Source organism: Eubalaena glacialis, chromosome 8 (genome assembly GCF_028564815.1).
Source record: "Eubalaena glacialis isolate mEubGla1 chromosome 8, mEubGla1.1.hap2.+ XY, whole genome shotgun sequence".
NCBI lineage: Eukaryota > Metazoa > Chordata > Mammalia > Artiodactyla > Balaenidae > Eubalaena > Eubalaena glacialis.
The window spans coordinates 68359431-68375784 of NC_083723.1; the positions used below are offsets into that span (position 1 = coordinate 68359431).

Consider the following 16354-nt stretch of genomic DNA (forward strand, 5'->3'; position numbering starts at 1 on the left):
GGAATTTGGGAGATAGAAATTTGGTAGTTATCAGCAAATAGATAGTGTTTGAAGCCATTTAACTGGATGAGTGAGTTAGAGGAATAAGTAAAGATAGGGGTGTCTGTTGAATGCTTACTATGTTGTAGGACTGGAGATACAGCAGTGGCAAGACTAAAAAATCCTGATCAGATGTTTTAGGGAGAGAGACAGTAAGCAAATAGAACATGACATCATACTATATGTTCTCTATCTACAAGGTAAAGCAGGCTAGGTAGAGAGGAGGGTTAGAAGCTACCCAAGCAGACCTGGAGGAGTCTTTGCACCAAGGTGACGTGATACGGGCTGTGTATTGCAGGAGGAGATGGAGCTACAGGGTCTGGACGTGATGGTCACTTGAGAGGTGCTTCGACAGTCTAGGCAGGGGTAATGCAGGCCTGGACTGGACCCCACCAGGGCCGTTCCAGAGGATGAATCCTGTATGACTTGGCTCCTGACTGACTGTGGTAAAAAGGAGATCAAAGGAAAGAAGAGAGACCCAGTAGTAGCTACTGAGTGTGTTCTGTTCCAATGACATGTGGTTTTACATAATCTCTTGAGAGAAGGGATGTAACTGTCATTTTTATCTTGAAGTTTATTGATCACTTACTATGAACTCGCCCTGAGCTAAGTGCTTTATATGTAATTGATTATTTAACCCTCAGAACCTAGGAGGTCTGTACTATTATAATTCTCATTTTTCTGATGAGGAAATGGCCTTGGGGAGGTTAAGTAACTTGTCTGTGGTCCTGGAGTTGCCTGTGGTGGAGCCAAGGTAGCAGCCAGAGGACGGCCAAGCGTTACTCACTGTGCCACACTGCCTCCCTCTGGTGATGGCTGTGCTCTGTGAGGACGGCCTGCCTTTGTAATCTAGATAGGTGCCGATTCATCCTTTGTGGTTTCGGTCTGTATCAGACGTTAGAGGGATTTAATAATTTTTCATGAAGAAGTAAAGAACAATTCACGAATGAATTAAGATTTTGTTTATATGACCGTACTGGAAAGTAATTATAAGGAAGAATGTACCTGGATTAGAGTTCTCAGTACATGTAGAAGGTTGCCTCGGTTACAGAGACGTCCAAGGAATTTGTTGAAATGCACTTGTTATGGGCTTTACCCAGGAGGCTTTATCTTTTGATGTGAGCAGAATTTTGAGTGGAGGGGGAATGACAGAGTGGTGGGAGGGGAAGGAGAGTTGGCCTTTGTGCAGATTGAGGATAATAGAGGAGACCCTTGATTGAAATGTGGGTGCTGGGAGCCAAGGCCCCATGTGATGGTACACCCACCACAGCCCTCTAAGCAGGAGATTTAATTTGATAGGAGAGGCAATTGGGAGTCCTGCAGGGTTGTTGAGAGGACAGGGACAGGATCCGAATGATGCTTGGAAAAAGTGGGTTTTGTTGCATTGGTTGGAGTGGGGCAAAGCCGGAGGCAGACATGTCTGTGATCCTTGCGTAAGCTCCCCATACTGCTGTGAAACAGGCAAGTGGATGATCACTCCCATTTTGTGAGTGGAAGAACTGAAAGTCAGGGTTTGAAAGTACTTACCTGCCCTCTGAGCAAGTTGGTACAGGGTGGTTTTCCAACACTTTCATTTTCCCAAGTTTCTTATTTGTTGATGCTGGGAAAGCAAAGCATTATTGTTAGGAATTTTAAGAATGTGTGTGTGTGTGTGTGTATTTAGTGAAACTGTTAATCTGATATATTTAGTGCGCTCACCAGTGATTGGTTTTTTCATGATGCTAATTTAACATTAACTATTCCTATTTATGAATATTTCTTCAGTAGTTGTATCTGCAGTAGGCGCCAGTAATAGCCTAACTCAGTAGTAGTGGAGGACCTGAATCTTACCTTTGTCTAGTGTAAGTCACAATTGACCTTCTGAAAATTCAGAGTATGTTGTATACCAGAATACTTCCTCAAGTTGAAATGTAAAATTTTTATTTGCTTAATGCCATCACATGTTTTTCTTTTCCTTTGACATCTTTTTCATTACTCTTGAACAAAATTTCATGAAATGTTTTATATGCAGTTGTAAAGCTTCTATTCTTAGTATGTGAACATAAGCACCCAGTTTCATTATCGTGGTGGTGGTGGTGTGTGTGTGTGTGTCCGCCTGCAGTTTTTCATTGAACTTTAGCAACAGGAATTCTCAACTCTCTGGTTCTAGATAAGTGTTAGGAAGTCCGTGAGTGGCCACAGTTGTTAGTTGTGTTTTGTCTAAATGAGCATTTGCCTTTAGCAAGTCTGAAAGGAGTCCTGCCAAAAGATAGGAACTGCTTTTTAAAGAGGGACAGCTGAATGAGTAGACATGTATCTTATTTAAGACTTTTCCAGCATTGCTGTTTAAAAACTTCAATTGTAAAATAGTCTTTGCCCTGAGCTACACTGGGAGACTTGGCTGCCTTGCTGCTTCAGCTCTGTCAGTTGGCCTGGAATCCAAAAGAAACGAGCACAGTATTGATTTTGTATTATAAGCTGCTGTGGCCTCTTGTCCTTTAATCTTAACTATTGAGTGATATTGTGAGTTTGGGTACTTTGAAGTGGTGTCTCCTGTTAACGTTGTGTGAGAGAGGATTCTCCTATTAGACAGTCATAAGGCCCCAAAGTTTTAGTCTACGAAGGCTCTGAGAAATCCTGCAGAAAAAGTAAATTAACTTTGTCAAACTATTTGAACAGAACCTACCTTTCTTTTGTGTGTGAGACGTAAACAGAATCCACAGAACTAATGAAGCGATTTCTAATGTCCTTCTCTAGTTAATTCTTTGACGTGTATGTTGGTGTTTGGAGGGGCCCTTCCTGGGTTCACAGTTGGATTTTGTGCAGGAACACCTTCTGTGATGAAAGTGAATTGGAATGCTCTGGGAAAACGAACAGGCTAGATGACACGAGGAGCTATGTGGAAACAACCCGCTTCAGTCATTCTGATTCAAGTTGCAGAAAATGATGAGAGCTAAAAGTACGCAGATAAGTTTTGAAGGTAGACACTCAAATTTAATAATAAATGTAAAAAACTAGAGGAATGCAGGTGTTGGACTAGAAGAGGACAAAACTTTAGCCATAATTTTTTAAAGCTCACTGCAAAGAAGGTCATTTATTATTACCTTTGTAAAGACACTTGGAAAATGAAATATTCAAAACGATAACTGAGGGGAATATGGTTCTGAGAGTCAGAAGGACCAATTATTTGAGCAAAGTTCTTTGTTAATATTCATTCTGATTTTGATGTTTCACAAAAACAACAAGTTATTTTGGCGAGAGGACGTTATTACCCGATAGTAGATTTTATTTCATATTTTTGGGGGACCCACGTATATTTTCTTAAGACACATTCCAATAACGAATGAGAATATTGAATAAGAGCAGTGTGAGTTTTGAGAGGAAATAACCTCAATATTGATGAGGATTGTGGCGTGCCCAGGGACTGAGTGTCTTGTATGAGATCCTAGAGACTGTGCAGAAGCTGTTCCAGTTCATTGGGTCAAAAATCCACTACTTACGAAAAGCTAAATATGGATTTGCACGATTGACCATAATGGCTTCAATTTTGAAAGATAGTGGTATCAGAGAGCACTTCCAGTTGGTGGGATAATTTGAGAATCATCTATGCTCAAATGGCTAAAATATTGTACTTTTTGCTACTTCATCACCCCATTTTAAAAATAGGGAGGGGGGTAAAAAGGCCTGTTGAGAAGGTGGAGGAATGTCAATTGGAGAGAAAATCACAATAACCATGTGAAGCCACTCCTTAGTTAACCACCGCCTGAAGGTTAAGCATTCTTTAGAAGACTGTCGGTATGGAGAGGCCGAATCAGGGGATGTCTGCACCTGTTGTGTGTGTGTGTGTGTGTGTGTGTGTAAGATGAAGGGAGAAGAGAACTTGTGAATAGGAAAGAAGGTGTGGAGAACAGAAAGCTAACGGTAAATCCTAAAACTTGGAGCACTGGGAGAATTTGACTATTTTAAACTGTACTGCTCACTTAAAAATAGTAAAATTATACCATTATTCTTTCAGTATAAGAGGAGATAAAAATATTGTTTTTCTAAATTGGAAAATTTGCTGTAATCTTGCTGCTAATGACTGATTTCTTCCAACAGTTGCAAGGCTGTTTTTGCTCTGATAGGTTGATAAAGGAAAAAAAATCAAGAATGTATTGGAAGTTCTCAGAGAAAATTACAGTTTAGGTATATGTTGGGGGTGGATAGTTAGACATTTTAATTGAAATAAAACAGTTTAATACTAATAAGGGATCACTGTGGGTGTACATTTGTAGTACATTTGCTCTTGAGCATTTAAGTAGAGTTAAATGTATGTTAATGCTTTTGCAAGAAAATTATTTTTGATAACATCCATCTAAGGAAACTAGCTTAGGAAATTGGTGTTTTAAACAATAGAGATATTATACTTGCATTTAGGGAATGAATTAGGATTCTTTGTACTGCTTTAAAAATTCCAAAGAGTTGGAGTCTTTTGGTGTGTTCCTCTCTAGTGGTAAGGAAAGTTAACAATGAATAACACAACAGATGATTAAAGCAAGCTTACACATCTGGAGAGTGACCACAGTGTGCTGTATACCTCCAAACACCATTTTAACTGACCTACTTTTGATTTTATGAAAGACTGCTAATGATTTATTCTGTCCAATTGAAAATAACTTTTTTCTGGCAGATAGATTGAAAACATCTCAGTTGGCCTCTCTTGCTGTTTGATTTAGATAGTGCGTGTGATAGAAGATTAATATCGAATGCTAAATAGCTGGTAGCCTTTAACATTTTTCATTGTTAACCAGCATTCACTATGATGACTTAAATAGTGAATTAATCTTGAGGATTTATAGATCCATTAGGCTTTAGAATAGGAAGGATTCTTATCAATAAGGCAGAGCACGAGTTCTCGTAATAGCGTGGGGGGGTGTTCATGACAACTGCGGGCTCCCTGGCTCCATCGCAAATCTGCTGAATCAGAGTATTTGGGCGTGGGACTTGGGAATATGTTTTGAACAAGCTCTCCAAGGGAACGCGTTTCACACTGCAGTTGAACAACGGCTGGTGTCATTTATGGCTTTATTTCATGGATGTGGAAACAGGCACAGAGGGGACGGTGACTGGTTTCGTAGGAACCACAACTTTGTCTTCCAGCACTACTAGATGGGTGACACTCTGTTCTAGAATGCCACGTGACCTCATATCAGGGTAGTCCCATCCCTCTCTACCTACAGAACTGGAAGAGGTTTAAGTTAGCCCTAATTTCTACATGTACCAACACCATATATGACTTCGAAATAATATTCAGCTCAGCTTGACTGTGTGTGTGTACGCAAGCGCTTTGTCTGCGTGTGTGCTCATTTTTTGAAAGATACTTATCACCACTGTACCCGCATGTTCAGAATGATAGTAATAATAATACAAAGTTTACAGGGGCTTATAGAGATCTCAATTTAATGAGAAGAGCTGAGTGTGTGAAGTACTTATTCTGTACTTACTCTGTTTTAATGGCACCCATTTTCCCCCTAGAACTTCCTTGAGCAAGTCTGAATTGTAGCCAGAATACTTCTTTCCTCTTCAGACCCTTAACTGTGATTAATAGAAAAAGGCACTTGTCAAAAGGGTTTGAAATGGCAAACCTTGATATTGGCGCATGTGGCAGTAGAGATAGGTCTGTATCCACTTACTCCATTATGCTATTTAACTTCCGAATTCAACAATTTGTCTTGTGCTCCCTGCTTAAAAGACGATGGCCATATAAGCTGTTGTTAACCATATCAGCAGGGTGAAATATTATTTCCCTTCGAACGAAACCACAACTTTCTTTGAGGATTTAGCCCACATTAGAAAAAGCACCCCAGTGAAGCTGCTGAGAAGTAAAGGGCACTGTTCAGCAACTCTCCCTTTGCCTCTGAGAGGGATGGATTACTTTCGGGTTTAACTGAAACATCCTTTTTGTGTTTATTGTATTAATGAAATTTTTAGGATCCATGAGAGAGAGATTGTGGTTCAGTGTTTGAAATAATGTAGCTTGATGAACCTTTTTTATTTTAATGGGAAACTTGTTTTCCTTGATTTGCAGCTTCAAAGAGTGAATCTTCTGGAAATTAAAGTGCATTAATTTAGTTATTCTGTATGGAAACAAAAACATAGAAAGTAAAAATTTGCATAAGTGAAGACCTCGATGATTTCAGATTATAGTGTGGTGGAGGTTAAGGAATAAGAGGCCATAGAATTTGTAAAAACAAATTCAGTCTAACCACTTAATGGCATGTGCAAGTAATTTGCCAATTAAATATTTCTAGTATCTGAAAGATCTTCACAGTAAAGAGTGGTGGTTCTTAATCTTTCTTAATTTCATACTTTCAGAAACATAATGGAAAATTACTTAGTTTTTTTATCACTTTTCATTCAAAATTTTAATATATGAGCTAAAAGAGGATGATTTTAAGTATTTGAGGAAAATTATTGCTTTTTGAGACATGTATAAACTATGATATTTCCAATCACACTGTGCCTGATTTTTTTTTTTTGTATCTTTTGTAAATATTTGGTGCCCAGATAACAATCTTCATTATAATTAAGACTTTAGATTTTGGAATTTTACCATTTTAATGGTCACCTACTATGTTTAGAACATTGTACTGGGCACACTTGGCTACAACCCTCGAGTTATTTTACTCCCATTTTACACATTGAGAGAATGGAGTCAGAGTAGGTAATTTGCCTAATATCACTCATTAGTAGGAAGCAGATTTGAGGGTTCCAGGTTTTTTTTAAAACACAGCTTTATTTAGATATAATGCACCCATTTAAAGTGTATGATGCAATGTTTTTTCATCTGTTCACATATTTGTGCAACCATCATCAGTTTTAGAATATTTTCATCACCCCAACAAGAAACCCCATACCTTAGCAATCCTCACTCCCCACTCCCATTTTCCCCAGCCCCTCCAGTCCTAAACAACCACTAATCTACTTTCTGTCTCTCTGGATTTGCCTATTCTGGACATTTCATATACATGGAATCATACAACATGATTGTATGATTCATCATACAACATGGTACATCATACAACATCATACAACATCATGGTCTTTCATGACTAGCTTCTTAGTATAATGTTTTCAAGGTTCATCCATGTTGTAGCATGTAATAGTACTGTATTCCTTTTATTGAGGATGTCACATTGTTATAGATATACCACATATTGTTTATCCATCCTTCAGTTAATGGATATTCTGGTTTCCACTTTTTGGCTATTGTGAATAATGCTGCTATGAACATTTGTGTACAAGTTTTTATGTGAACATATGTTTTCATTTCTCTTGGATATATACCTAGGAGTGGAATTGCTGGGTCACATGGTAACTATGTTTAACTTTTTGAAGAACTACCAAACTCTTCCAAAGTGACTGCACCATTTTTACATTCCCACAAGCAGTGTATGAGGGTTTCAGATTTCTTCACATCCTCACCAACACTTGCTACTTGTGGGGGTAAACTGGTATCTCATTGTGATATCTCGTTTGATTTGCATTTCCTTAAAGGCTAATGATTAGAACATCTTGTCATGTGCTTATTGGCCATTTTGTCTTTGGAAAAATGTCTGTTCAAATCCTTTGCCCATTTTAAAAATTAGATGAATTGTCTTTTTATTATTGAGTTGCAACAGTTCTTTATGTATTCTAGAGTTCTTTACCAGATATGTGATTTGCAAAACTTTTCTCCCATTCTGTAGTCTGTCTTTTCACTTTGTCGATGGTATCCTTTGGAGTACAAAAGTTTTCAGTTTTGAAGATGTCCAATTTATATATTATTGTCCTTGGTTGCTTGTGTTTTTGATACTATATCTAAGAAACTATTTTCCAATCCAGAGTCATAAAGATTTATGCCTACGTTTTCCTTTAAAAACTTCAGTTTTAGCTCTTATATTTAGATCTTTGCTCCATTTTTGAGTTAGTTTTTGTATGTGGTGTGAGGTAGGGTCCCACCTTACTTCTTTTGCATGGTTGTCCCAGCACCATTTCTTGAAAAGACTAATCTTTTCCTATTGAATTGTCACCCTTGTTGAAAATTAACTGACCATAAATGTAAGGGTTTATTTCTTGACTCTCAGTTCTATTCCATTTGTCTTATATGTCTATCTTTATGCCAGTACCACACAGTCTTGATTACTGTAGCTTTGAGGTAAATTTGAAATTCAACTTTGTTCTTCTTTCTCGAGATTGGTTTGGTTATTCTGGGTCCCTAGAATTTCCATATGAATTTTAACGTCTGCTTGTCAATTTCTGCAAAGACACCAGCTGGAATTTTGATAGGGATTACACTGAATCTGTGTATCACTTTGGGGAGTATTACCATCTTAACAGTATTAAGACCTCCCATCTATGAACGTGGAATGTCTTTGCATTTATTTAAATCTTCTTTAATTTCTTTCAACAGTGTTTTATAGTTTTTAGAGTACAGGTTTTGCATGTCTTCTGTTAAATTTTTTCCTAAATATTTTATTCTTTTTGAGGCTATTGTAAATTGAATTGCTTTCTTAATTTCATTTTTGGGTTGCTTATTTCCAGTATGTAGAGATACAGTTGATTTTTGTATATTGATCTTGTATCCTTCAACAGTGCTGGACTTATTAGTTCTAATGGTTTTTAAGTGGATTCCTTAGGACCTTGAATACACAAGATCATGTCATCTATGACCCAGCTTTTAAAAATCACAACTCTTTCCACTACAACCATACTGTGTAGCCTGGGAAACTTATTGGGGGAAATAAGTTGACTTTTTGAGGCTATATTTAGGTAAGAAATGATTACCACTTTGTAATTATCTTTTTATAATCTTTAAAAAAAAGTGCAGCAGACTTTCAGCCTAGAAACATTTGTGGAGAAAGCAAAGTCCCCAAAAATAAACCCAAAGGTTTTTTGAGCTTATTTGGTGAAGTCTTGCTTTAAATACTATCACCATTATTTGGTGATATTATGGGAACTATAGACCTTCCAAACATAGTTTGTTTGGCACATATTGAAATAACAATGATTATACTTTGAGATAAGCACTCTAATTTGTTTTTACTTTCAGGAGGAGTGGCTGAGCTAAGAAAACTATGATTTTAAATATCCAAAATATATATCTAGTGCTTCATTTATATTTCATTGCTAATTCAGTTTTGCTTCTTTGCCTATATGACCTCAACCTGGGGGTAAGATTTTAAGACCTTGTGCTTTAGACTAGGAGAGACCTTCTAATTTTTTTAAGTTAGTAATAAATCTGCCAAGTGATGCTTATTTGAAAGCCATCAGCAGGTGCGTTATGAATTATAGTCATATTTATTAATTTATTAATTTATTTATTTCATGGAACCAAGGGACCAAAAAGCATAAAACATTTTTCTCTTTCCTCTCCAGTACTGCAAGTTAGGAAGTTAAATTTGGAAAGCTCAGGGAATGGTAAAGGTTTAGTGATAGGATGACCCTAAGATCGACTCCTAGAGTCTTTTATGGTAAAGCTCATGGAATTTTCCATGAAAGCGAGAGTACAGAGCAGTTTTGAAAATCACTTTGGTTTTTAGTTTCTGATTTTCCAGCTATATGATGGAAGGAGTACTCTTACCTCTCATTGTCTCACCAAGGCATGGAGAAATCTTAAAACAATCAAATGTTAAGTGAGAAAGCTATTTGAGCCTCCTAAAAGGAGACGAGAATATTAACCTGAGATGATATTACAGTGTCTTCCAAAGTGAGGGGGGAAGTTCCAGAACCCATTGTGACTATTGGGCTTAGAGATGTTTGTTTTCATGAACGTACAGGAAAATGTTGAGGCCAAGCATTTCAGAAAATCAGTTCCCCACAATGACTTCTTGGAGCAAGATGAAGTATTCAAAGACTTATGAATCTCTAAAATATTTTCAGAGAAAAAATGTGGGTTTTCCAGAGTGACAAAATTTAATATTTTAATTTCTTAAAAGAGTTTATTAGCCTTGAAAATGACTATAGAAATATTGGTAGTTTTCCTCTTTATCCATAATAATAATGCTCGTATCATTTGATTTGTCCAATTATAATGACTTGGTAATCTTATGATATTTGAGTACACAAGCCTCTGTTAGGTAAGTTAGGAGAGTGAAAAATAAATTTTGTAAAGATTGTATCAAGTGGTAAAAAACTCCAGGTCTTTTTTTTCTGCAGAATTCCATGACCAACAGTTCTTCCCGTAGCAACCTTTTCTTCACCACAAATGTAGCATCAAGTCCTTAGGGTTTGAAAATAATATTTGCTGCTGGCAGGTGATGCCAACATCTGTAAGTGCCTAGACCAGGATCTGTCCTGTCTCAGTGGCTTTGGTCCAATATGTTTTGATTGGACCCTTAATTCACTTCAAAAGAAATGAACCCTTCTTCATGCTGTTGCTCTTTACTGAAAAACTCCCTTACAGATTCATCTGAATAAATCCTCCACGGCCTTTAGGACCCAGATCAAGTTTTACCTTCTCCAGAAAGATTTTTTACCTCCCACTGTTGTAAATGCATCCTTCCTTAAACTTCTGTTTCCTTGCCAAGAGGACTGTTGCTGTTTAGCACTTAATCCAGTGTACTGTTTGGATGTGTTGTTTAGTTATTTCTTGTGGATTAGACTTGGATTCAGCACCGTGTCTTCTCCTGCCCTTCTACTTCCCGCAGGACCTGATACAGTGCTCCCAGCTGTGCTGGCTAACTAAGGACTGGCATTCTTACAGTGGCCAGTGTGTTAGAACAGCTGAGAACCGAAAATGGACCCCATTCTCAGGGTCGTGTAGTTTGTAAACTGTCCAACTCCAGGGAGCACTGGTCACGTAGGCCATGAAGTGAATGTCAGTCACTGGATTGTACAACTTGCATGTCCCCTTGGGTCTACAAGTGGCCTGTGTGTACACTTACTGCATTACATTAGCTATTCTGGAGAATCTTTCCTACCTCCTTCCTTTCATATTTTTTTGTCTGTTTCAATGGGGAGTTTAAAAACCCTTCTATAACTCTTTAGGACAACGTTTTTCAAAATGAGGTTCTGGACCCTTGAATTAGAAAAACCCGGGATGCTAATTAAAATGCAGGTTCTTTAGTTCACTTGAATCAGCCTAGGCCTGGGGCTGGAGACTTTAATAAGGAAGACTGACAATCTTTGCACTTCACTAAAATCGTAGCAAATGATTGTTGAAATGGCTTTTCAGTAGGGTGGAAACTGTAGTGCCTCAAAGGGTTAATACCACTGTCCTTAACCTGTTGCATTATTGTAAACCTTTTCTTCCTCATTTAAGTTCAGCCACAAGTTAGTGAATAGTTGCTCTATGCCCACCATTGTGCAGGCACAAGGGGAGAAGCAGATGTGAAAAATATGGCCTTTGTTCTCAAGGTGCTAATAATCTATGTAGAAAGAAAAGATGTATAATTAATGTGTATACTCACACAGACCTATCTGCATACCTATACAATACTATATAGAGATATCTTTTGAAAAACACATCAGTAGTGCAGGTCTGTAGGACTGAGAGTTTGTAGAGTTGAAACATGTTTTAGAGATCACATATAGCTCTATACTTCAGGGGGACTAGATTTCAATACTTCAGGCAGGCATTTGCATAAGAGAGACAAGCTCTCATGGAATAGTGGAGAAAGCTCTAGACTTAAGGTCCAAAGTTCACAGTTTTGAATTCAAGTCAGAGCTCTAGTAAGCGGTGAATGATAGTTAATTATAGGAAAAATAAGATTGTTGGTTAGAGTCAGTCACATTTTAAATTCATTTACTAAGTTTTGAGTAACCTAAATTTATTATATATATTTATAGTTTTATACCATATAAATATTCAAATGGATAATAAATGCCTTAGCTTTATATGCCAATATTGGGTTAATACCTTCTGTTACTTTTCTTTGTATTAATACATGTAATTTGCATATATTTAGCCTAAAACACATTTTTACTACATTTAATTGATTTGAATATCGAGCTGACACACCCTTTTTATCACATGCCTGCTTTTGTAAATGTCTCTCATCTTGCTTACGGTGGTAGCAGGAGCTATGGAGGGTCTTTTTGGGTAACTTCCTCATCACTGCTGTGGGAATTCCTGTTGCTCATTGTAATAGTTTGCTGGGGTTGCCATAACAAAGTGCCACAGACTGGGTGGCTTAAACGACAGAAATGAATTTTCTTACAGTTCTGGAGGCGAGAAGTCCAAGATCAAGGTGTTGGCGGGATTGGTTTCTTTTGAGGCCTCTCTCCTTGGCTTGTAAATGACAGTCTTCTCCTTGTGTCTTCACATGGTCTTCCTCTGTGCATGTCTGTGTCCTAATCTACTTTTCTTATAAGCATGGCAATCATATGACATTAGGCCACCCCGCCCCAATGACCTCATTTTAACTTATCTCTTTGAAGAACTTATCTCCAAAATATAGTCATATTTGAGGTCCTAGGGGCTATGACTTCAACATACAAACGCAACACAGCACGTAGATCTCATGTCCTGTCACCTCTGAAGTCTTCTATTACAACATACCAAACTTTCATCATGAACTTCGGTCTTTCCAGCTCTATCACTAACTTCATCAAGATTTCCAGTGTTGGACTTTTTGTTCTCCAGAGTCATCATTTCTTTATGACTTTTACTTAACCTTCCATCCACCCATGTCTCCAATATTGGGTTAATACCTTCTGTTACTTTCTATAGGACGTTGAAGGAGAGGTCAAGAAAAGGAAGGACCTCGTTTTTGACAGCTATCCCATGATTATTGCATTGAAAAGTTATTTTACCAGAATGCTTGGCAGAGAGGAATCTTTATTTCACCAGCTTGGCAGAAAAATGGCCACAAAGTCATTTTTGTTTTGTATATTTCTCTAAAATTTTATTATAGTATATAAACATTTTTTTATAGAGTAAAAAATTGTGTTTTTTTTTCTTTTGGTCACATCTTTGTCATTTGAACATCATTTCTCATTAGATCATTTATTGGTCTTGATTAGAAGACTGTGGGCCTTCCTTGAATCTATCCTGGGCCTGCTTCATACAGAGGCATAGAAATTTAGAATGGGAAAGGAGCTACAGATTATCTAGGTTAATATCTATTCTATCACATGTAGCCACTAGAATAACACCTGGCACGTGGTAAGTGCCTAAGAAATTTTAGCTACTATTAGTAGTAGAATTGGAACCCAAGTAATTTGACTTTCAGTTCGGTAATTCCTTCTCAGAGGTTTTGGAGCCAAAAAGAAACTTGCAGAGTCTCCTCCTACTTAGTTCATTTCATTCATCACCCCCCACTCAGATCCTCAATTCTTGATTCACTTCATTTTTCTTATGTCCTTTCTCTCTTTTTTTTCTCTTTTTTCCCAGAAGTGGAGAAGACAGAATAAATTCAAAGAAATTGAGGGTTACACTTAAAAACTTCTTATTTTATTGTCCTTATCAGGGCCAGCCTGAGGTTTTCTGCCATCGTTTATAAAATTTATGCGTGGCATAATTCTGATTTTTTACTGCCTTCTCCTTGCAGATACACACCCAATCTTATACTGATGGCAGCACTACTGTTTCTTCATGGCAAGACTTTTAAAATTTCTGGAAACTTTAAAAGCATGGAATAAAAACTTGTGAGTGTAAGGGTGGATGGAAGTAGGAAACTTGGGGGAAACAGTGGAAACACGTGCCAAGGTTTTTGGCACCCTTTAGAGAATTAAAGAATTTACTTCTCTTTTTAAATAGTTGCAAAGGGAAAAAAACAAGGTAGCAGGCACAGTTTGCTCATAAAAGTGAGCAGGTTTGGTAGATATATTTAAAGATGTGAAGGCCAGGACAAATTCATTAATATAATTTGTGACCCTTTACCTTCCAAACATACACTCATGTTGGGAGGCGGGGAGACTAGTAAATAAAAACGTGAAGCTTTAGAAAAGTAAGGTTTTTCATATTGTTGTTTTCTGTTCTCTGTCAGTCCTCTTACAGTTTTGTGGTAGAGGCTAAAAAGAGGGGAAGAATCAATACTACAGTACATTTGGTAGCCCATCTTAAAATGGGATTATTTGGACCATTTGAGAACTTCTGTCAAGCCAGAGTGTGCAGGATAAAGTTAAAGGATTGGGCTGTTGGCTCTTCTTCCCATTACCTTTAAGTGTGGCCTGATGAACAGTGGAACTTTTTAAAGCTTAAATAGAGTCTTAGTGCTGTTGAATATATGCTTCAAGATTTATATCTAACTGATTTCTAAATCCTCAAAAACATTTTAATAGCTTGTTAAAGAGGACTATATTTAAGAGTTGTATAGTGTTCTGTGTGTTTCTGTATGTATATGTGTGTTTCCTGCCACTAAAGATTGAATTATATCCCCTGTGCCTAGAAAATAATATTTGTTGAAACAAAACAGATGATGATATGAGATTTAGCTTATTACTTTGTTTTGCGACTGCCTTTTAGGGCTTTTTGTGTGTGTGTGACTTCTTGATTTTTTCCTTTTATTTTATTGGATGGCATTATTAACTTTGACTTCATGAGACTCCCAGTTCTATTTCTGCCATGGTTTTATAATCTGTGTTTTTAAAGTTGAGTTACTTTTTCTACAAAGAAAGTAGCAATATCCATTTAGTAACAGGTTTTATAAGGAAGAACCCGATTTGCTTTGTTTTAATCAACCTTTCTTTTCTCTTTTCAGAGGATGTTAAGCAAGTTTTTGGACAGACCACAATTCATCAACATATTCCATTTAACTGGGATTCAGAATTTGTGCAACTACACTTTGGAAAAGAAAGAAAAAGACACCTGACATATGCGGAATTCACTCAGTTTTTACTGGTGGGTCTAGCCCTTATAAAAAGTTAAAAAAGAGTGAATAAGTAGAACTAGGATCCTGATGCACATTTGCTAACCCTGGCCAAACCATCCATTTGGAAGTATTTCTTTATTAGTATGTAGAAACTAGAGGATTAAATAGACTCTTACAGACTCTGCAGAACCCGTTCCTACTTAAATGGAATACACATTGAGGACCCAGGAAATCAAGTGATTTGCTGAAAGGTCACATAAATCAGGAGGGGCAAAGTCAGAACCTGAACTCTTGGCTTATGACTGGTTCCACCACTACTTACCAATATTTTGTTTTCCCTTGGGAAATGGCCAGGTGTCATCATCAGCATCTAACCATAGAATCATTTCACCTGAGGCCTTTTTATAGACACACTGGATCTAGGCCTTGACTGCATATTGGAATCACCTGGGGAGTTTTAAAAACTATTGTTGTTTGGGTCCCCCACCTCTAGAGATTAGATTTTGTATGTGTGTGTGATGGAGAGCAGGGAGGGACTGCTTGGGCCTTGGGGTATTTAAAGCTTTTCAGGCACTTCTATTGTGTTGCCAAGTTTGAGAATCACTGTTCAGAGCACTTAGCTGTCCGTATCCGGGGTTCAGCTCTGTGGGAGTTATCTGCATTTCTGGGACGCCCCTGGCCCAGTCCCTCCTGACTTCCTCTCTTCACTCCCTGCTTCGTGATAATTTCACTAGGCCACTGATGATACTAACAGAAGGCTAGTAACAAAATATGATCACGGTTTAGTTTTCCTCCTGAAGCATAATTTTAAGACTGTGTTGATTGGGATATTGTTTAGTCACTAGAGATCAATATCTAGATAATGTATAGGTCTATGTGATAAACCACTCTTTCCTTCAGATTTTTATGCGTTTTGTTTCTCTAATTTATTTTATTAAATATAATATTTTAAAGACTTGTTTAAGGGAATTAGTTTGCTGTGTGTAAGTCGTGGGTCTTGAGGAAAAATTTGCCAAGGAAACCATCTTTTTCTTCTTTTTTTTAAAAATTGAAATGTAGGTGATATACAAAATTATGTTAGTTTTAGGTGTACTCTATAGTGGTTTGACATTTGCACACATTCTGACATGTTCACCATGATAAGTCTGGTAACCATCTGTCCCCATACAAAGTTATTACAATATTGACCATATTCCTAATGTTGTGTATGACATCCTCATGGCTTCTTTATTTTATTACTGTAGGTTTATAGCTCTTAATCTCCTTTGCCTATTTTGGCCCCACCCTCCCCAATCCACCTACCCTAAACACCTTCTCTTCTTTGTTGTTAGTAACATCAGCAGTAGGTATCTTGGTGGCCCTGCTTCCTTCGTGTGCCTGTGACCTTGCCAGAGTCTTCTGAGGAGTGGTTGGAAGCACAGCTGTGGGGCGGCGGAGGTGGAGGGTACAGGGGCACATGTGCACCGTGCCGTGTGCTCGTTCACTCAGCATTTTGTGGTCTCCATTCTTAGGCACAGTGTATGTAATAGGTTGACTTTAATAGGTGCTTCTCTTTTTGACTT

General features: G+C 37.6%; 1 protein-coding gene across 2 annotated transcripts in view; it reads left to right on the forward strand.

The window, feature by feature from the left end:
• The window catches only part of SLC25A13 (solute carrier family 25 member 13), a 203084-nt gene that overhangs the window by 97298 nt on the left and 89432 nt on the right, over positions 1-16354 (forward strand). For both annotated transcript variants that reach the window (XM_061197766.1, XM_061197768.1), the window contains exon 5: positions 14682-14821. In XM_061197766.1, coding sequence (XP_061053749.1) covers positions 14682-14821 — 140 coding nt within the window. The remainder of the gene's footprint in view (positions 1-14681; positions 14822-16354) is intronic.